General features: G+C 42.1%; 2 protein-coding genes across 2 annotated transcripts; one reads left to right on the top strand and one right to left on the bottom strand.

Annotated features, from left to right (window-relative positions):
- Positions 1-1838: 1838 nt before the first annotated feature.
- On the bottom strand, positions 1839-7278 carry LOC138971279 (tubulin beta-4B chain-like). Its single transcript, XM_070343994.1, has 4 exons — positions 7123-7278; positions 6400-6508; positions 3787-4142; positions 1839-2926 (listed from the first exon to the last, which is right to left on the bottom strand). The coding sequence occupies exons 1-4, from the start codon at positions 7177-7179 to the stop codon at positions 2108-2110; spliced, it is 1341 nt and encodes a 446-aa protein (XP_070200095.1). The 5' UTR covers positions 7180-7278; the 3' UTR covers positions 1839-2107.
- A 266-nt stretch (positions 7279-7544) lies between these two features.
- On the top strand, positions 7545-16699 carry LOC138971288 (proteasome assembly chaperone 4-like). The gene is made up of 4 exons (XM_070344004.1): positions 7545-7805; positions 9956-10034; positions 10647-10775; positions 16308-16699. Exons 1-3 carry the CDS (start codon positions 7620-7622, stop codon positions 10763-10765), a joined length of 384 nt encoding a protein of 127 aa, XP_070200105.1. The 5' UTR covers positions 7545-7619; the 3' UTR covers positions 10766-10775; positions 16308-16699.
- Positions 16700-22690: the final 5991 nt, after the last annotated feature.

The raw sequence follows: 22690 nt of genomic DNA, 5'->3' as shown, positions 1-22690 counted from the left end.
AATGCCTCATCAATCTCTTGAGTGAATACTGCTCTGCCTTGAGTTGTGACCATACAGTTATTACGTGTGGTTAAAACAAAAGAGTGTTATGTTTTGCGTTTGTTTGGTGATTCTTTTTCTTCTTGCATTAATTACTTTGAGTTCAACCTCGCACTTGCAGTAGTAAGCTATGACTATGTCTCATACAAAAAATGTTGTTAACGCTGCCAAACTCTAAGCTGTATTATATACCACAACATTGGATTTAGATGTGTTTTATCAGTAGTGAGGGTAATTTAATGAAAACCGATCACTTGTTTGATATATAGTTATTAAAAATAAGACAAGCAAATGAACCGGAAAATCTGGTCTCCTAAAAAAAAAATTTTTTTAAGTGTATTATTTTATATTTGATTCACATACATTTTGGTACCTGGAGAGGATATTCTTTGCCTCTACAAGATAAACCCAAAAAAAACCAGACCCCGTGGCCATCTTGAACACGCGGCCAGTACTGTAACTGACCTTGATACGGATCGATCCAAGGGGGGCAATCTCAGTCATCTCAAAGAGGGAAATCCAAACGCAATCCGCTTTGTTCGATTTTATGGGCTTGGACGATAGAGAAAAATAAGAAAAGCAAAAGCTGGAGTAAACCTGGACGAAATTGCTATCAAGAACGCAGAATTGATTTTTTCTGAGTTTTTTTTTTTTTTGCCGTAAGCGCCATGTTTATCGGAGCAGGAAACTCTTCCAGAGTGAGGCCCCTTTGTTGATGCATGTCAACTGTGCGAGACGCGAAATTGTGCCGCTTACGGCAACAACAAAAAACTCAGAAAAAATCAATTCTGCGTTCTTGATAGCAATTTCGTCCAGGTTTACTCCAGCTTTTGCTTTTCTTATTTTTCTCTATCGTCCAAGCCCATAAAATCGAACAAAGCGGATTGCGTTTGGATTTCCCTCTTTGAGATGACTGAGATTGCCCCCCTTGGATCGATCCGTATCAAGGTCAGTTACAGTACTGGCCGCGTGTTCAAGATGACCCCGTGGCGGGCCGTTTGCCCTGCACCCTACCAGGGACTTAACCCTGGCCTTTCAGGTTTTCCACTTTTTGTGTGTGTTGGCCCTTTAAGGCCCACTGTGCCTTGTTAAATCAGTTCTCCTCACTGTCTCAGATCTGGTCAGGCTTTGACATGGGATAAGACCATTCCTCCATTTCATCATATACCAAAACGCAACACCCTGACTGCTTGCTGTGGCGAGTTAGAATTTTGATATGAATTAATTTCCGTACATTTTCACAACTAGAGCGGTTTGGGTGGGGCTTTAAGTTTTGGTCCGCAATCATAAATCAGTAACAGCGACGTCAGCAAGAACAATTTTCATCGGACGCTGTGGTGTACAGAAAAAAACGTGTAAAGGACAGTACTGTACACTTGATTCAGGTAAAGTATCAACCTTTATGTGTATGCAAGCTATCCCTAAAGCATGAACTTTATCGGCCTTTGGATTTTTCAGTAGCAGGTGCCCTTGACGATTTTTTGTGTGTTGAACGGTGCAAGGGAAATAACTTCGCAACGACCCTTTCTGAAGACCATGAAGCAGCCTATAGAACTGACCTGTTCATTTCAAGGACACTTGTTTCAAATAACCTCATTCTGGTACTAATCCTTAATTTGTCAACATTTTAGTTATCTGATTCTTGGGGAGAACAGCACATTTTTTAATTCATTTGAAAAGCTCTATAGCTTACTGGTAAATGCAAAGTGTTTGTATCGGGTGTAGCACACACACAATCACACACAGAATCAAACCATGCACACCACACTGCATAAAATGAATCACCAATAACTAAGGTGTCGGATTTTTTTCTCAAATTTTATTCATCAGCCAGAAGACCGATTTGAAAGGGACTAAAAGTGAAGTGAGGTAGAAAATAAGTTTGAAGAAAAGTGTCTGTAGAGAAACACAATTTGACAAGGTGTACAAGTTTACAACTGTTCAGCAAAATCGTATTGCAAAAAAGACAGAATGCTGCTTGGTCAGAGTGGATTTCAGTTCAGTCCGTTGCAAAGTGGTCGTCTGGATGAATGCGCAGGTCTTCGGTTTTTTGTTGAACGGTTTGGGTTTAGGCCTCCTCGCCCTCTTCACCCTCCTCGTCGAACTCACCCTCCTCCTCGGCGGTGGCGTCCTGGTACTGCTGGTACTCAGAGACAAGGTCGTTCATGTTGGACTCAGCCTCAGTGAACTCCATCTCGTCCATGCCCTCACCAGTGTACCAATGGAGGAAAGCCTTACGCCGGAACATAGCGGTGAACTGCTCAGAGACGCGCTTGAACAGCTCCTGGATGGCGGTGGAGTTGCCGATGAAGGTGGCGGACATCTTGAGACCACGGGGAGGGATGTCGCAAACTGCGGTCTTGACGTTGTTGGGGATCCATTCAACGAAGTAGCTGCTGTTCTTGTTCTGCACGTTCAGCATCTGCTCGTCAACCTCCTTCATGGACATACGTCCACGGAACATGGCGGCGACGGTGAGGTAGCGGCCGTGACGGGGGTCGCAGGCAGCCATCATGTTCTTGGCGTCGAACATCTGCTGGGTCAGCTCGGGCACCGTCAGGGCACGGTACTGCTGGGAGCCGCGGGAGGTGAGGGGAGCGAAGCCGGGCATGAAGAAGTGGAGACGGGGGAAGGGCACCATGTTGACGGCCAGTTTGCGCAGATCAGCGTTGAGCTGACCGGGGAAGCGCAGGCAGGTGGTCACGCCGGACATGGTGGCGGAAACCAGATGATTGAGGTCACCGTACGTGGGTGTGGTGAGCTTCAGGGTTCTGAAGCAGATGTCGTACAGAGCCTCATTGTCAATGCAGTAGGTTTCGTCTGTGTTCTCAACAAGCTGATGGACGGAGAGAGTTGCGTTGTATGGCTCGACCACTGTGTCCGACACCTGAAATCACAGAACATATTTGTAAGACAAGAAGAGCAAACGCTCGATCGAGTCACTTTCGCAGTTCTGAATATTATATGAGGCATCAGATGGACAGGAAGAAATTGCTATTCACAACACAATGAGTCACGTTCACATAAAATTTGAGCCCGGTCACTTTTATAGTTTCCGAGAAAAGCCCAACGTTAAGTTGTGTGTTGCCGAACAGAAAAGGCTAGTTATCTCCCTTGTTTTTCTGATAACGTTCGTAAAAGGCTACAGATGTAAATACTTTGATGTAAAGAATAATCCTACAAAGTTTCAATCACATCCGATGAACTTTGTCAAAGATATAAAATGTCTAATTTTTCCTTTGACGCTGACCTGTGACCTTGAAAAAGGTCAAAGGTCAACGAAACCATCGTTAAAGTGTAGAGGTCATTGGAGGTCACGACTAAACAAAATATGAGCCCGATCGCTTTGATAGTTTCCGAGAAAAGTCCAACGTTAAGGTGGTGTCTACGGACGGCCGGCCGGACAGACTAACACTGACCGATTACATTGAGTCACTTTTTCTCAAGTGACTCAAAAATGGCAAATAGGAAGATAATAAGGAGAGAAACAAACAAGAATTTAAAATAATTTGCTGAAGCGCTGATAAACAATTAAACCAAAATGAAGAACTGCAGTTCAAAATCAACCAGTGTCCTTAGCATAACATTAACAGCTATAAGTATAAAGACATGATCACCTTTAGGCTGAGTAACAGCTGATGTTGCAAAAAGTCAAAGTAATCAGCAAATCTCCCACCAGTAAGCAAACAAAACCTGTCATAAAGCAAACACACACACATTCAACCATAATCAAGTTTGCAAACTGACCTTAGGGGATGGGACAACGGAGAAGGTGTTCATGATTCTGTCGGGGTATTCTTCACGGATCTTGGAAATGAGGAGTGTGCCCATGCCGGAGCCAGTGCCGCCACCCAGAGAGTGGGTCAGCTGGAAGCCCTGCAGACAGTCACAGCTCTCAGCCTCTTTGCGCACAACGTCTAATACAGAGTCCACAAGCTCAGCGCCTTCTGTGTAGTGGCCCTTGGCCCAGTTGTTACCAGCACCAGACTGTCCGAAGACAAAGTTGTCTGGGCGGAAGATCTGACCGAAGGGGCCTGAGCGGACGGAGTCCATGGTGCCGGGCTCCAAGTCCACAAGGACAGCGCGGGGAACATATTTTCCGCCTGCAAGCAAACATTGAATATCATTAAATAGTATGATCACGAGACCAGGGTCCCCACTGGTTTTTAGAAACAATTTTCCATGACTTTCCATGAGCCTCAATAACATTTTCCATGACTAGATCCACAGGTCGCCATTTCCGAACACGCAAACTTTTTACGTCTTGTCACTGCCATTTTTGACACTGGCTTGCTTTGCACTGAATTTGAGTCAGTTTCTACGCAGTGTCTCTTCGACAAGCAAGTCAAGCATTTGCTACGCAGTCAGATTATCATGGGTGTTACTGGGAAAAATCAAAAAACCTGAAAGGCAGGGGTCCAGGGGCCGCCGAGGCCCCGGCGGGGCACAGGGGCAGCGCCCCGTTGGGGTGTTCAGGGGGGCAACGCCCCTCTGAAGCTGAAGCAAATTTGCCAAAATGAAAGCATATAGTGGCCATTTCCAGCATTCTCACAGTCAGAAACCATACAAGAAGAAAAGAAGCAGAAACAAAAAAAGTCCACAAAAATAATACAAATGGGATACTTTACTGTCCCAATCAACCAAGCAAAATCACCGTCAATAATTCAAAAAAAATTCTAGAGCATTCGAAAAATGTCTGACAAGAAACAAGGCTTCACTGTCTTGGAGCAAAAGATGCAGAAACTTGTTCCAGGCAAATCTAGCTTCTTCAGCCAGGTTCGATATTCCTCACCATCACCGTTTTTTTCCAACAACCATTCCCACCTCCACTTGTTTGTAACACCTTCCTCTAGTTTTTCAAGTTTAGAAGGATCGACATCATCACTGATGTAAGGCATTTTGATCGAGCAAAATGCTCAAGTTTGAAAGAAAGTTTCTGGACACCGACGAAACCAAATCATAATAAGCAAGATGGCGGCAAATCCAAGGGAGCGAACCGAGAAAGCACGCGAACCGGTGTCAAAAGTCGGATCGGAACCGCTGCTCGTTATTTCAACTTAGCGAAACGAAGCTTTTTTATTTTTTGAAAAACCGAAAACCGGAATTTCCGGCTTCAGATTTTTTCAAAAATCGGAAATCCGGCAAAAGCCGGAAGAGTAACACCCATGGATTATTGGTAATGTTTGCTGGTCCTGTCATTTCACTAAACTGGACCAGCCACTGTTTGTATCCATCTGCACTTTCGTTAAATATTGAACTGCGAGCGAAAGCGAGCTGTTCACTATTTGAAAAAGCAACGAGTGTAAATCTGGTACGACACAGCAAGCCATGTAGTATTCTTTTATCCTACATACTGTACTTACGTGTATTTTACTGAAAATGTTTTGCAGACGAGGCAGCTAAATTGAAGACGCTTGTTTTGGAACCTCATCTCTTGTAAATCCTTGTGCAATCTATTACGTCAAAGCAAAGAAACGTCACTCTGAAAGTGTGGCGTATGACGTGTTAGTTCTAAAGATTCATCGAGGGTAATTAGCGAGCGCAATTTTTGTTTCTATAATGACGTTTGTCTCGGTGATTTTAGCATCATAAGCAGTGGAAAAACAGGTCCCTGCCAGACTTGCTTGACATGACCTCATTTACATGATATACACACGTGTGATTTGAACGATTATTATCTCACGGGTGTCTCTCTCACGTATGTAGGATAAATTCCGTTTCGTAACCGTCACTGATACTTGACGAACTGTCATTTTTTTCACCGCGATACACAGTTCATTGCGAAGATCTTCCTCGGTAATTCGTTCCAATTCCGCATACTTTTTGTTGTCAAGAAACAACTCGAAAGAAAGTTTCAAACTCATCATCCTCCATCTTGCTTGTCGAAGCGCTAAAGTACTTTCTAATCGATGCAAAAACAAAAGCAGAAAACTTCGACGAAACCGACTCAAATGCAGCGCAGACGACACGACAAGATAACGGAAGGAAGTGAGCCTCGCTTTGGCTCAAGTGCCGTTAAAAATACCGTTATTCTCGTATGCAAATACGAACGAGAAGTTGGTCATACGAACAAGCCTTGTGCTGGCGACAATACAGGCTTTGTAAGGATCCAGAATTGGTCTTTAAATATTCACTAGTTAATGTTCCGAGTCAGTGGCAGAAGATGTGTTATACTGCCTTAGTGCCTAGTGAACTGAGCTACTGTCATTCAAACGCAGTTCTAGTAAAATGTGTTGAAAACAGACAGTCCTAGCTTACAGTTACACCTCACAGTTTAACATACATGTCACAAAATCCATGCACTTAGACAGATGAAATCAAACGCTCAAGGTTCAGGAGACAAGGAAAGTGAAATCTCACCTGTGGCTTCATTGTAGTAAACGTTGATACGCTCCAACTGGAGGTCTGAGTCGCCGTGGTATGTGCCGGTGGGGTCAATGCCATGCTCATCTGAGATCACCTCCCAGAACTGAAAGAAGGAAAGGAATGTATGCAGTTAGTGCCAGGAACAAAAAGCCACGGAATCACTATGCTGCAATGGCAGTATGACGCATCATGCCATGACAACTTACTTTATAGCTAAACCACAAGTAGCCTATTCCTTTCTATCAATCTATAGCTATTCTTGTCAGTTGTCTTTTTCTTTGTAATCTGGACTAGTGTGGGGAAGAGAAAGGAGAATGTGGAACTCAAACTAATCTCAGTTCTACTTCTAGACAGTCATTTTGGCATCCGGTATAACGTGGAATTTCCAAACATAATCTAGGATAGCAGGTCAAAAGGCAAATCGCGCCAAAATCTCGACCGTTCAATCGGACGGTGCGACCGTTGGGCACCCAACGGTCAAATCTAAATCCGCGTCTGTCAACATCTGTACGTTAGCTACTAACAGTAGAAACAATCATTTTCAGCAAGGAGAACACAAGAAAAGAAGTAAAAACATAAATATATGAATACAACTTGCAGCAGCGTCCTCGTTATGATCTGGACATAAATATTAAATAGCAACACTGTAGGCTTGTGCTAGCTCACCGATCTTTCAGCTTTCAAAAACATCAAGAATATTCAAAATACAATACTCACTTTGGCACCGATCTGGTTGCCGCACTGGCCAGCCTGCATGTGCACGATTTCACGCATTTTGTTTTTTGTGTGTGGAACGAGCTAAGTGTCGTTTAAGAATTTTGTACCGTTGTAATGTCACTCGGCCTTTTTCTGGCTTTATAAAGACCTCAGTATTCTTGCGCTCTAAGCAACGAGGAAAACATTGAATGTGATTGGCCTATTTCTCCCTTGTGCACTATTTTTCTTCAATTGTATCAAGTGTAATCATGAATTATGATGTTTTCAAAAAGTATCCTCCGCCAGTTATCATTTTTGTTCAAGTGTTAGACGATTTCAATACTTTAACGTCAAATTTTAATTCATAAAAAATGCAAATGCAATCGGCGACTTGCGGATCGATACCAAGGTAATTTGCCTCGATTCAAATCATGCTGTGACAATTCCGCTGTTGCAGAGGATTGTGGGAAGGCACTTCCCGGGGAAACAAATGACATGTGCTAACTCATCGATCGATCATGGAGGGAAACGATGAAACCAATGTCGAATCAATACACCCATTGATTTCGGTACACAACTTCGAAGATAACATACTAGGGAACCAGATTTACTTCCATGTCATAAAACTCAGTGAAAGTTTCCACATCTGTGTGGGAACAGCAGCAGTCATGAAAAACATGGCTGTTGCCATGCAAACAAAATATGTAAGTACAAAAACTCAAAACAATGCAGTTGGTGGTCACTGTGGGCTTTACGCTACTCTGTTAAAAGCATACAATTCCCTGTCTTGTTCAAGACAACACACGATCAAGAAGATTTGGATTGCTTGGGGATGGGGACAAGCACACATCCCAACGCACTTCCTGCACGCTTGTTCCAAAACACGATCTTTATCCAACATAAATTTGACTATGTGGATGAACACTATGTATTTGTTGTGATTTTAGATGCCGAGATTATGTCATTTATGCTGGGGCCGGTGTTATTTATGCGGGGGGCTCTGAATAATGTGGGTCTATGTGTATATAGTTTACTGAGGACAGGTGGGATGTACTTTAAACTTTCATACATTTGATTTTGAAGGTATAGACCCTATCGGTATTCCAAGCTCTCGTAATCTCTCGCAAACTTCATAGCATAGCAAAGCATGCGGTACAGCGATCTCGTGCGAGCTGCACAAGCCAAGGTTCGAAGTTCTCGCGATGTTCAAAGCATAACAAAGAGCGTGTCTCGCGAGAGCTGCTCAGATACCGAAAAGGTCTATTGCATTGATTTTAATTTCTGTAGAGTTGCCAGCCAGTAGCTGTGAGTACTGGCCAGTAATTTCCATTTAAGGGTTTAATTTACAGAACCATATAAAAGTAAGTGACAGTCATGCTTTTAAAGAGGTTCAAAGAATCAGTGTAGCGGCTTTGAGTTTTGAAACGTACTTCATGCCCCTGTCCCACTCAAATAAATGCAATCCAGCATTAAGAAAAAAAGAAAGCATAAAATAAAAATGTATTGCTTCTATAAAAGACAACTAAAATTAAACTTTCAAATAAAAAAAACTTGGGACTGTATAGTTTGCAGGCAAAGCTAGCACTATCAGTGTTGAAGTTGCTGTGGGTGCTGACGTGATCCCAGAACAGAATAAGAGATAGTGAAAGCACGGCCTGTAAAGCCTGTCACACCAGGCCTTGGTTTGCTGTATTAAGAATGTCCAGTGGATTCCAGTCAGTGCCAGTGGCTATTTGTATTTCACGCTCTGTTTAGTGCTATAGCAAGGAATAGCTAGAGGGCTTTCTCACGTGTTTATCAGTACAGTGTACTGCTTGTTGTCTGTACAAGTACGAATTGAAGGTAGTCACTGTTAACATGCCTCAAATGAGCAAGTTCTGTCTTGCTTTAGAATATTTCCAGGTGTTAATCTGAAAAGTGGATTATGGTTATAACAACTGCTTGCATTTAACAGAATTTGTTCAAGGCTGTTTGAACATAATTAATCATAACTAAGATTGTGATGTGTAGTGAATTAAGATTACCTTTTTTTTCACTCAGATAGAGTCGTTATATCACACACACACTTTCTCTCTCTCTTAGGCCCCCCCAAAAAAAGTGTGGTTAAGGTAACATAGCCCCCCAAAAATAGGGTAGGAAGGTAGGCAATCACTTTTTTTTTTTTAACTTTTTTTTCTAATGTATACAAATTAAACCTACTTGACAGGGAAATAAGTGTGCGACTATGGATATTCAAGCGTGTAGCATTCGCAACCGAAGAAGATGCCGCCATTTTTGTCATGGCAAGCGTCTGTTGGGCCTTTTTAGTAGAAGGAGTTATTTCCCTTGCATCGTCTGTCGTCTGGATGACGACTCGAGCGCTTTCGGTTTCATTGCGTTTTCTGCACTCGTTTTCTTGTTTTCATTTTTATTTTTGGGGGGGCAAATGTAATAAAAAGTTATAGGGTCGGACCCTAAAAATAGGGTAGGTCGGGTTACCGTAACCACACCTATTTATTTTTTAGGCCTTAGTAGTGATTGCAACTTGCAGAAATTGAGATCACTTGGAAAATATATACATGAGACGAGCTGAATTGAACGGTGTCACATATTATAACTGCAATATTAATTGGTGTATGCTAGTTTAAAAAGAAAGTGTATTGCTTTTTACATTTATACAAACTGAGTTGTCAGTGTATGTTTTATTTACTCACTTACCCCATCATGGCAGTCTCTAAGCTGCATTTCTTATTGCTAATCTTACAGCTGACATTACCAGTAAAAATCCTGCTTTTTCAGTTGGTGTCAGGTTACTTGTTACATTATTTACATTTGTGTAAAATCAAAGTGTTTTCTTTTTCTCTCTTTCGATCAGAACAAAGGTTCAGCATCTGGTAACGCCCTGTTTGGAGATGCGGGTGATACTGTGTCTCTGAACATGGCACAGAAACTGGGTGAGGTTTTATTGCTTCTCATTTGTCTTAATCAAGTTAATGTTTGTTGATGGATTCTTCAGGGAACATACCAGTTCTGTTTTTTGTTTTAATGTTTATTGTTTGTGAGTGCATTTTGTTACTTTTTTTTTTAACATCTTCTCTTTATGATGGTGCTGCTTATTCTTGAATCAGTAGATGGTCAGTCTGTATAGGCCTAGGTGTGTCACTGTGTGTGAATCCATATTTGTTTCATGGCATATGAAAGTTCATCAGTACAAATCCTGACACAACGCAACAGGTTTTTTTATTCCTCTAGCTGGGAATTCTATAGAGACCCATTTCAGTTGCCACTCATGCTCTCCCATCCTTCCCCCCTCACCCCCTCCCCTCCTGTCTGCCTTGACAAAAAAACAGTTGATTTCAGTGGAATTGCTAATTGATATATATACAAGGCATTCAAATTGACTGATTTATGGGTTTGATTTCTACACATCTACTCCTGTGCCACAGAGTTTAGATACACCTATGGATACTCAAATTATACTTGAAACACAAATGAATTGATTGCATTTGTTTTCTGCAGATATTTATCATACAGTGTTTTATTGTGTGTGTGTGTGTGTGTTTCAGCCCAAAAGACAGGAAAACAGGTGTTTGTGAGTTGTAGCGTGCCTTATGACCAGAACTTGATACCTTTGGTGGAGAAGAGGATCAGTGATGAGATCAAGAGCCACCCACAACACTTCTGAACGCACACAGGTAACCTATCACAGTGTATATAATGGGAGCTCCCTTTAAAGTCCTTGAAAAATATCAGAAAATCATGCCTTGAAAAAGAGGGAGTCTTAAAAGAGGGGTAAATTTACAGAGGTTATGAGCAGAGAATCTGAGGAAACAGGGTCTTAAGGCCAAAAAGAAAAATATGTCTGTTTCCGGTAACCTGACCGACCCTATTTTTAAGCGCCGACCCTAAAGGATTTTTTCGCACACACACACAAAATATGAAGTCAAGTATACTTTATTTAGTTTCAATATATCTAGGTCAAAAACATGTGCTAAATAATTGTAAGTAAACTAAGGAAGCGTTTATAAAAATAAAAAAAACCGTAAAAAGACGTTAAAAAAAAATTAAAAAACCGACCGACCCTATTTTTTTCCGCGATGTTACCGGAAACAGACCTATTTTTCTTTTTGGCCTAAAAGGGAGAGAGTCTTTAATTTGAGGTCTTAAAGAAGGGTTAATTACACTGTAAGTGTGTAATAGAAGATTTGGGCAATCCAACCTTTTCTGTTGTATCTTTCCAATTAAGTGTGCAACAAAGATCTTTGGTTCTATTATCTACATAACTATCCAGTTACAAATAGGAAGAGACTTGTTGATAGTTTATTTTTAAATGTATTCCCCCCAAATAAGATGACACTTTTTCTTTTATCATCTTTCTGGATTTCGCATGTGTGGGTCACTTCTTCACAAATGGCTAGTACGCATGTCGTGACTCCAGGTTTTACAGATAGTATTGTCATTGCACTGTTGAGACATGGATTGAATGCCACACCAGGCATCAGCAGAGCTGTAACGTTTGTATCCATGAGCAAATCCTGGTTCTCTGCAGTTAATTAGTAAGTAAAAATAAAGTCTGGGTTCAAGAAATCCTTTTTTTTTGGTAACAGTATGAATGAAAGATGGATTGGAGGATGGATTGCCCAATAACGTCCAACAAACTGAGAATCTGTCGGTTCTCCGGTCTCCAAAAAAAAGAAACCACAATTTCTTGTGTGCAGGTATTTTTACAGCACGCAAATACATTATTTACTTATACAAGAAATATTTGTACGCTAGAATTACAGAGGCAAAGGAGCGACTCGTGGAATATAAAATGACATGCAGAACAGTCATGTATACACAATCGAGTTTGTGTAAACTGTCTACTCTGTCTACTGTAGTTTGAAGGTACATGTACAAAATTCCATCTGGGTTGGAATGTCTTCACTTTGTTTTGTAATTTGCTTCAGTTGTTTTTTGTTTGAATGGGGTTTTCACCGCTATGGTTTGAAAATGTGTGTCTGTGTGTCTAACTCTAAGAGTGTGTCACTGTAAGTGACTATTATATGATAGTGTGTGTTGTGAATAATGTTCAACCAGAAATAATAGTTACAGTAGTAGTGAACAACTTGAAAAAAAGATATACATGTATCACTAAACAATATATTTACTGCTCAATGCTTCATGTCCTTGGTTTGTCTGACACAGGAAATGGGGTTTTCTGACACAGATTGATGATAATGAACCAATACTGTAGTATGGATCACAAGTTAATCACCAGTATCGATAACACCAGTGCCTGTTCCTAAGCCTTTTACACCATTCACCACAGAAATAAGTGTATATGAAACCAGAAACCTTCTTTTTGTGTCCCAGGCAGTGCAATAAATCAGGTTCCAGTATTAGGTCCCCATAATTATTCAATCTCAGACTTGATTACCCATTCCTAAAGAGTCCACCCTCACCCCACCCTTACCCACTTCCCCCCTTTTGTATTGATTATTGATTAATAATAATAATAACGATTACTTATATAGCGCGTAAACCTCGTGGTGACGAGCCCAGAGCGCTTTACACTTACACAATCATAATACAAACAAGGAAAGAGAACTAAATCCTTTGATTGCATTGTATCCCCCACCCCTCCCCCCTAGTGTATTGTAAACAGCACCCCTTCCTCTGTTGTATCGACTGTTGATTGCATTGTATTATAAACAGCCCCCTCCCCCCTGTTGCCTTGACTGTTGCATTGACCTGTTTGTGAGCACCAGAGCCGTAATTGATTGCCTCCCAACAAAAGACTTGATTTACCACACACACATTCAGCCCTGAGAGAGATAAAAAGATTTGAGTTCTATAGGGCCTTCGCCAGTGTGGCACACTGTCACGCCGGATTGAGTATCGATCCATTGCGGCCCGGCCGATCCATGGGGCCAACAATAACGTACTTAAAGTCAAGCATGGACCTCCCCCCTTTTAAGACCTTCCTGTTGATTTTCTGTTCATAACCCCTGCAAATGTATCTCCATTTAAAGACTCCTTCCTTATTAATAAGACATGATTTTCTTCGATTTGTGGTCTTAAAAGCTAAGAGGGGTTCCACTGTAGTAATTAAGAGCCGTGGCCGGGAAAAGGCAGGACGTGCTGTCAGGGATTGTTTTCGCATCAGGAACTCACACTGAAAGGGTCCAGTTCGTATACAGTGGAACCTCCGTTGTAATACATGTACCTTAGTTGTGTATTTTTTTTAACCTCTGTAAATCACTAATTGTAACCCCGTTTTAAGATTCCATACTTTTTAAGACCTGTTTTTTCTCCGATTTTTGTAAAGTCTTTAAATGGGCTTTCCACTGGACTTTATTCAACTTTCTGTTTTTTAAAGTTGACTAAGGGGCTGATGATTAAAAAAAAACACAGATTTTTATTTCAAATCTTTGTTTCTGTCAAACTTCTTGGTTCTGTATGCGCTAGTCTTTGCACATGTTTCCGATAAGTAACTCAGCCACTGTGATTTTATACATTTCAGAATATTCAGCATTGAAATATGGAAGCTGTTTGAAAACAATGCACTTTCAATGGTAATTTTGCTGTACCGCTCAAAAGTGTCAATCGGCACCAATTATGCGCCAAAACACACCATTGACATTCAGAACATTTTGTAGGCTTGCTTCTTGTACGTATCTTATCCCAAGCAAGCTTCTGGTATCTTAGCTGAAGTATGGAACAGATGAAAATGAGCTTGACCCATTCTCAATGGAAGTGGGCATCTCGTGTAACGCTGTACTGCATGGTTGCTCTGCTTCGTGGAGTAATAGTTCACCGTGTTGAAAATCCAGTATGTCACTGTTAACAGTATTGCAGAAGAGAAGTGTACAAAGTCGACCCTTTAAACGTAACGCTGAAGGGAATGTCAGTGTGACTGTCGCTGCCTTGCATAGATCGGTGACGTGGTGTTGTAGACCTATATGGGTTTTGTTGATTGTTGCCATGGGACCAACTAAATATTTACCGGTGTTGGTAGGTACTAAAATGTTTGGAATGGGGATAGGGCCGTCTGGTACGTAATGTAAAACTGACTGAACATAAATGTTCACAGTAACTATATATATATCGGTAGACGGTTTTATTTGTTGTACGTGTAGTTTGGAACAGAAGAAGTGTTTATTTGACGGGTATAATGAGAGTGAGCGCATGAGAGAATCCGTGAGTATAAACACAGCCCTACTACACATACACGCACGCACGCGAGCACACACACACATTGATGCACACATACTGACACAGATCATCCATCAGGCTTTACACACTCGTGCACACGCACGCATGCACACACATACACATACACTCACACACACACACACACACGGAGTCAGTTCAGAGATTCAGTATGTGTGTATGCCAAAGAACCCTACTTTGTTTTCTGTGTACTTTTGCAGGCTATTAGTAGTCGACTGAAACAAGCACTGGATAATTCATCAGCACTGTTGTAAAAATATTTCTTGCATTTGATAACACGAACATTAAAAAAAAGAAATTAAAAAAAAAAAGGAATTTAAGGAATCTGCAGTATGTGAGCAGTTGTAAATCAGTTGAATACCTGTACTGATTCGAAATAGGGCTGAAGGCCTTTGTTACCATGAGTGAGCTAACAAACATTTTGCACTATTCAGCATTGCGTGTTGTTAAATCCACATTAGAGCAATAAAATGCCAGTTAGACCCCGGCGGTGTTGAGCGGTTCGAAATATCACCTCGTGCCAGCTGTGTGGTTAGTCCTCTCCGCACACCTGCCGGCAATCGAGCGTCCCTAGCAACCCTTGAAAACATTGCGCTGACTAGACACTCCTTTCAAGAGCCCAAGACTTATTGGTTATCCACGTGACATGGGTTGTTCAAGGCGCGATCCAATCTTACGATCGGTAGTGTTTGTCTATAGGCTTTATACCTACCCCTTTCAGATGTCCAATAGCCTGTACGGTGTTGACTGTAGGCGAGTGCTTTTTTGAAAACGGTCCTGGGAGATTTAAAAGGAGCTCTTGGTTTTATTTTGTGCTTGTACTTAAAGAAGACTATTTGTCACTGGCATTTTAGTCTTGAGAATTGTCCGAACTTCAGTCTGGAATTGATTGATTACAGCTTGGCTCTTGGCGAGTTTTCAACAATTTCAACCATTTTGTTTGCTGGCTTACTCTGATATATTCTTTTATTTTTGTTCGTGCTACTTTTTTCCCAAGAATAGGGATGCCTCTTTTCATGGTTGTTTTGATTTGACGCCCACATAAATCATTTGTGACGAAAGTACTCTCTTTCCGGGTTGCCAGAATATGTGGGTTTGTGAAAAGACGCCAAAATATCAATGAATGACCATTCAACATAATGTTGGCAATCCGGCAAAGAAAAGTTGACTCGACATATTTTTGTTTGGAAAGTTTTTCTTCTCTAATTTCTCTGCGGTTTAGTTGTAAACATGTAAGTGTGAGTGGAGGCGGTGAATAAAAATAATGTGTAAGAGCAAAATGATCTGTGAATGAGTGTGATTGTAGCCCAACCATGTAGCCTATGGAAGTTTGCAACAAGTCCAAGCGAACCACCAGCTTACTACGCTTACTGAAGTTACTCTCTGCAGTCTGTCTAGTAAGCCCTCTTCAAGTCCAAGTGATATTCCCGCCATTGATTATTTTTCTCCAACCCAAACACCAGAAGTGTCTTCTGTCACTCTTTAAATGTTGTTAGTTCGTCAGTTTATTTGTTTGTTCGTCAGTTGTCGTTTTTTTAATATTTTTTATTTTTTATATATCATATGCCTTTTCTTTTAATATTGGCTAGAAGGAAGTTATTCGGCGATGAGAGAACTTTCCCGGACAAGCGTGCATTTTGAACCGTTGTTTGTCCAATCAGTGATTTTTGAAAGTCAGTTACAGAACTATGATACGCCAGTTTGAAACAAAGTTGGTTAGGCCTACATGCAGTTGCACTCGGAACAACGTCTGCAGTTTCAAATGACAAGCCAATGTTTGTGGTTTTGGTGAACCGACCCACAGACATTCGTATCCGTGCAGTAGGCTAATATTTCACGTCCTATCCAACAGACATTTGTTTTCCAGGTGTGCGCGCGAGCGTCAGTACTTTAACTCTGCACATTCAGTTTTAAGACGAAATGTTTTGTTATGTCAATACTGTTTGCTTGTTTCTTTTCGTCTTAACATTTTTTACTTTGAATCACAGAACGTTTTGTTCTTTTATCGACAGGTTATCCGACGTGCAATGTCGTTCCTTGAGAAACTACAGCAAAGCATGAGAGCGGCCACAGCTATGCAGCAAAAGTGACCCCAAAACTTCGAATCGAATCAGCGCAACTGCCACCGTGTTCCCATTTTCCCGCGCCGGGACCGACACGTGACAACGATATCCACAACACACTGACTACAACATAATAATAGGCGTGTGACAAGACTTCTCTCTCGCTCTCTCTCTCTCTCTCTCTCTCTCTCTCTGAGGAGACAAGGCTGTTCCTTACACACTGACAACAAGGTAATGACTGACATGACAAGACGTGATTGTTGGTCTCTGTAGCCCTACGTGACATGGCGCGGACACAAATCTCCTCAGCGCTGGGGTGTCATACTACATAATCTTCACGCTGGGGGGGGGGGGGGGGGGGGGGGGGGGGGAGAAATGGAGGGGCAGAGGGGGGGGGGGGGGGGGGGGGGGGCTTGACAACTGTTCAATAGCTAGAGATCGGTAGCGGTTGTCAAGGAGACGGCGCGGGAAGCCGGCCTTTGACCCGTTCGATCTTGTTACCTGAATAGAGGAACTACTTTTTGAATTGTGTGAGAGAGGATGTGTGTGTGTGTGTGTGAGAGAGATATATACCCTGATTGAAAAGTGTAAACAATAGTATAGTACACAAGGGAAACAGGTTCAACATTAAAAAAAGCGTGAAAATTGCAGCCAGAATCGTATTTGTGTGTGTGTTCGCATTATGCCTTGACTGATTGGATTTTGACCCTCTCTCCTCTCTCTCCTCTCTCTCCTCTCTCTCTCTCTCTCTCTCTCTCTCTCTCTCTCTCTCTCTCTCTCTTAATTGAAAAAGCAAGAGAGAAATAAATAACACTAGTTTGAAACACACCTGCCTAAATCTCTTTTGCCTTTTGATTGGAACCAAAGTTTTCGAATCGAGTGTTGCTTTCAGCTTCCTTTACGTCCAGCACAAATTAGCGGAATTTTGATGGTCGGTAACTGTTTCTTTTCCGTTCCTCTGGGAACTTGCTTTGTCAGTGGTACAGCATTGTGTGCAATTTGTGACCAAGATCAGTCCTGATTCCATTCTGCTCACCACACTAATCCTCCATAACAGCTCCACTGCAACAATGCGTGGCCTCTCAGCAATGATGACGCTCGTTGCTTAATTGGCACTGGCACTGGCGCTTTAAATCGATATCATTCACTTTTTTCTTTGCCCTTGCCTGACGGTATCAACTTTCTCTAGCAGAAATGCGCATATTTTCGAATGAAATGCGCGGAGTACCGCAGGTACTAGTTGTATGGACTAAGCTGACAGGTTTTATATGAGCTGTACAAGTGAGAGGGGCACACCCACACACAATAGAACTTGCAAATGGTACTTGCAATTTCAATGTCAAACATTATTTTAATTGACAAATTATCTAATTTTTAAGCTCCCAAGCTGAAATGCAATCCCGTAGTCCAGATTTGGTAAAGAGTTTGACCACCATTTTCATCAAGTTGAAAAATGTGACCGCCACGTACAGTGCCGCATCAAAAACATGGAGAGAAAAAACAACTTTCTGGGGATACCATCAGGCAGAATTTACATGTGCAGTTTCATGCCATTGAACATCTGTAAATCGTTCTACACCAACACATGTATACAACAAATCATACATTTTTTCATGTGCCTGTGATCAGGGAATGGCGGGTGTGAGGGGCAGAAGAATATAAGACGATCGGTACATTGTGAGTCGCCATAGCGCCACGCACTGTTTGTTTGCCGTAGCGGACAGTCACTAGTACCGTGACTCTACCTACAGCGATATACACGTGGACTGTTGTCAGCCCGGAGTTTCTTTGCTTTACTTATTAAGACTTATACACAGTGTACGACATGTTGGTACTCTTACTCTCCTGGCAGTACCGATATCGATTTTCTTTAGGTTGATTCTGAGAGGAGGAGAATGTGGATGAGTCGGAGAGAGAGCCGCATGTTTGTAACAGACATAGAATAGTATGTGTCGGTGCGTGTGTGTGTGTCACCTTAGACATGCATATAGTTTTTATAAAGCAGTTCCCTGGCGTGTTCCTCCAATATTGTTTAAACAAAATCGAGGTGCTATTAGTCTTCGCAGAATTTACTTTTGATCACTCACACACACACAATCACATACACTCACACACACTCTCACGTACGTACACACAGACACGCACACACAGATGCTAGCTGTGAGCAATATTCGTATCGCATCAGATTTATAATAAAGGCATACATTCATTTGGCAGAACTTAGTATTCGAACTTGTCTCTTTCTGGATTAATGTCTTTTCCTTGTCGGTGAGAGTGACTGAACCATCTCCGCGTGCGTCAAACCCGGCCATGCTGGAGAATGTTCAGATTGGGGTTTTAATTTTGCAGCGGGAAGACGCGCCAGATGTTATCTTTGCTGCCAGAAAGACCCAGTCCTTGAAAACCTTAGGCTGCATAATTTAAGAGTCACGCGCGATAGGAGATAATTAGTTGAAATAATCTCAGTGAACCTTAATGTGGCCTTTCAGTCAAACGTTGATTCGTTGCCTAGAGTCATCGCTCGTGAATCCCACCGGCATGTCAGTAACACCTTCGGACAGTACCGTGAAGCACGGTAAAACCTGCCTTGGCGCGGCCGGACCACCTCTTGATAACGACTACCTGCCCATGACGGTCACCCTAGAGGATCCCCGACAAATTTTTCTACATAAATCCAAAAACAAATAGGGTGCCGACGTTCCAAAATTGATTAAGAAAACCAAGCAAGGTATGTCGTGGCCGGGAACGTTTAATTGTGACTATCGTTTTGTTTTGTCACAATTAAAGGTTCTTATAAAATACCTTGCTTGGTTTTGTTTTATTCTTTCTTATATTATTCACTTTTTTACAACAACTGTCAATAAGTACCACTGGCGTTTGGATGGTCCTTTGGGTGGTCGCCGTAATAAGACAGGTTCGACTGTACCTGCGATGAGAGTATACCTCCCATGAAAGGACGTATTATGTTGTCCTATGCATGCACGGACGATGATCAATCACACACACAGTGCACACACACACACACAGCAACAACAACACACACACACACACACAGCAACAACACACACACACACACACTGAGCAACAACACACACACAGCAACAACAACAACACGCACACACGGACTGAGAAAAAACTCAGGTAGGCCTATCCGTCTTGATCAAACAATCACCCTCCTATCCTCCGGGCACTCAAAAGTGTATGAATTCATGTTATTCACGATGAAAAGTGTGTTCGCCGTATCACAAACTAATCAGACTTGCACGGTTTCAATGCATTTTAAATAGCGGCTCTTCAGTTCTGAACTCAGCACAATCGCCGATAACTTTCCGGGTCCTCCCGATCTGTATTGACAAAGATTCTGTGCATACACCACACATCATGTATATATTCATACGCACTCTGGCGCACCCGTTTCCGCTGGCTTTCAGGATGTCAGGCCGATTTTGAAAATAACAGTTAGAATTTACAACTCGATGGCGATTCAAAATAGTACAACAGTCTTTTGGACTGTCAATCAAATGTTCACAAAGCAACTAGATACAATTCTAAGCTACATCATATACATACAACAAAATGCAATGAAAAATTTCGTATTAAATCACAGTCCTGCAAAAAAAATCATTAATATTTTTTAAGCCACTGTCAAGAGCGGAGCATGTGCATAATTATAGGGGGGGAGGGGGGGGTTGTCAACGGGGTTGTCAGTCTTGTCTCAGTTGTGTCCGTCGTCACAGTTTGCCCAGAGACTCTGGTTTGACTATCCAGTACCAGCCAGGCTCAGTGTCTGCATATTACCGATAACTCCTCTCTGTCCGGGCCGTTGCTGACGCGAGATGTGGACAGAGACGGATCGGTTTCCTTTTCTTATTTAAATCGTGTGTCCTCTACGATGGCTCACGCATGTTTGCAAAGGATATCATTTCTCAAACATGGGCTATTCTAGGTCAGACGAGGTTTGCGAGTCGGTCCGCAATTTTGTCAGTGGTAAAATCAGGTTTCAAGTCATATCAGTCTGTATCCAGCTCCAATCACTGAGTTTTACATAGGCTAGATGATAATGAATAAACAAGTTCAAATTTTAATAAGAAATCCAGAATCTAGTAACACAAACAGGTCACGCTTTCACACCGTGACGGGTAAAGATTTAAAGGCTGGGCCTTTTCTAACAATCTGTCCTTGGGACGAACAAACACTCGCGCGCACACACGAACACAATGAAATGAAACTAGAACACAGAAACACCAAAGAAACAAATTAAAATAAAAACGTTTTGTATGCACCCGCATCAGATGATGATTTGATGGGATGATTTGAACAAAATTGAATCTGAATACAAGTCATAAAACAATAAAAGCATTCGGACAGAAAGGGGGAGAACTTATACAATTCTAAAATCCTCAGCGTTTTGTGCTTCTTCCCTCCCTTGATTCGGAAGATCAACAACTACCCCCAATGCCCGCCTACTCTCTCTCTCTCTCTCTCTCTCTCTCTCTCTCTCTCTCTCTCTCTCTCTCTCTCTCTCTCTCTCTCTCTCTCTCTCTCTCTCTCTCTCTCTCACACACAGACACACACACATACAGACACACACACACAAACACACACACACACTGACTCGACATTCTAACACACACACACACACACACACACACTGCTCTGACGCACGTGTGCACGCAGGTACGCACACACGTCCACACACACACACTCACCCTGGCTAACACATACAAACACAAACACACACACACACACACACACTAACAAATACAGACACACACACATACTAGCGCGCACACACACACACACATACACACACCACACACACTGAGCAAGCCGTTGTTTCCCCAAAAACTATAGCAAATACATGACTAGTAGTCCTTAATATCAAAAACAGTACGGGACAGATTAATACAAGCTTGAAAAACATTCAGGCATGTTGTGAAACAGTAACTGAGTAGTATTGCTGGAAACTTTATAAATTCACTTGAAACAATGAATGGTGATCTTCATTACTTAGTCGTGATTTGCACCCAAGCAACTGAACGTTTTTAAAAGCACAGTCGACGGGCGCAATGGTCTGGTGGATAAGACACGGGCCTCCCAAGCGGAAGGTCGTGGGTTCGAATCCCGGCCGCGCCTGGTGGGTTAAGGGTGAAATTTTTCTGATCCAGGTCAACTGATGTGCAGACCTGCTGGTGCCTTATCCCCCTTCGTGTGTACACGCAAGCACAAGACCAAGTGCGCACGGAAAAGATCCTGTAATCCATGTCAGATTTCGGTGGGTTATAGAAACACGATCATACCAAGCATGCATCCTCCGAAAGTGGCGTTTGGCTGCCGAAATGGTGGGGTAAAAACGCGGGTCGGTCATACACGTAAAAACACACTCCTGCAGAAACTTGAGAGAACGTGGAAGTTTCTGCCCGCCATGAACGAAGAAGAAGAAATGCACAGTCTTTCACTTGAAAACAGTTCGGCTTACTGCCTCATATAGATCTAGCCAGCCTTTTGCATGGAATAAGACCATCTAGTCAGCCTTTTACATGGAATAAGACCATCTAGCCAGCCTTTTGCATGGAATAAGACCATCTAGCCAGCCTTTTGCATGGAATAAAACCATCTAGCCAGCCTTTTGCATGGAATAAGACCATCTAGCCAGCCTTTTGCATGGAATAAGACCATCTAGCCAGCCTTTTACATGGAATAAAACCATCTACCCAGCCTTTTACATGGAATAAGACCATCTAGTCAGCCTTTTACATGGAATAAGACCATCTAGCCAGCCTTTTACATAGAATAAAACCATCTACCCAGCCTTTTACATGGAATAAGACCATCTAGCAAGCCTTTTACATGGAATAAGACCATCTAGCCAGCCTTTTACATGGAATAAGACCATCTAGCCAGCCTTTTACATGGAATAAGACCATCTAGCCAGCCTTTTACATGGAATAAGACCATCTAGCCAGCCTTTTGCATGGAATAAGACCATCTAGCCAGCCTTTTACATGGAATAAGACCATCTAGCCAGCCTTTTACATGGAATAAGACCATCTAGCCAGCCTTTTACACGGAATAAGACCATCTAGCCAGCCTTTTACATGGAATAAGACCATCTAGCCAGCCTTTTACATGGAATAAGACCATCTCTCCACTTGGACACATTTGAAGAAAAACAAAATCAACATCAAAATCAAGTTTTCACTCTGCACAGGATCGAGCAGTCAGGATGTTGATTATTTATGATTCAATGTTTACTGGTTGACGCTAGGGTCCGTCTAGAAATTAATAAATCACAAAATTCCCACTCTTCACGGAAAAGCACCATGGCTGAT

This window comes from Littorina saxatilis, linkage group LG1 (assembly GCF_037325665.1).
Source record: "Littorina saxatilis isolate snail1 linkage group LG1, US_GU_Lsax_2.0, whole genome shotgun sequence".
Lineage (NCBI taxonomy): Eukaryota > Metazoa > Mollusca > Gastropoda > Littorinimorpha > Littorinidae > Littorina > Littorina saxatilis.
This window is presented reverse-complemented; position numbering and strand designations above follow the sequence as displayed.

Excerpts from the sequence above, each read along its gene's own strand:
- LOC138971279 (XM_070343994.1), bottom strand. The coding sequence starts at position 7,179 with ATGCGTGAAATCGTGCACATGCAGGCTGGCCAGTGCGGCAACCAGATC. Across the intron at positions 6,509-7,122 it reads GCAACCAGATCGGTGCCAAA|TTCTGGGAGGTGATCTCAGA; the intron begins GTGAGTATTGTA and ends TCCTTCTTTCAG. Across the intron at positions 4,143-6,399 it reads TTACTACAATGAAGCCACAG|GCGGAAAATATGTTCCCCGC; the intron begins GTGAGATTTCAC and ends GTTTGCTTGCAG.
- LOC138971288 (XM_070344004.1), top strand. The coding sequence starts at position 7,620 with ATGGAGGGAAACGATGAAACCAATGTCGAATCAATACACCCATTGATT. Across the intron at positions 7,806-9,955 it reads TTGCCATGCAAACAAAATAT|AACAAAGGTTCAGCATCTGG; the intron begins GTAAGTACAAAA and ends TCTTTCGATCAG. Across the intron at positions 10,035-10,646 it reads GAACATGGCACAGAAACTGG|CCCAAAAGACAGGAAAACAG; the intron begins GTGAGGTTTTAT and ends TGTGTGTTTCAG.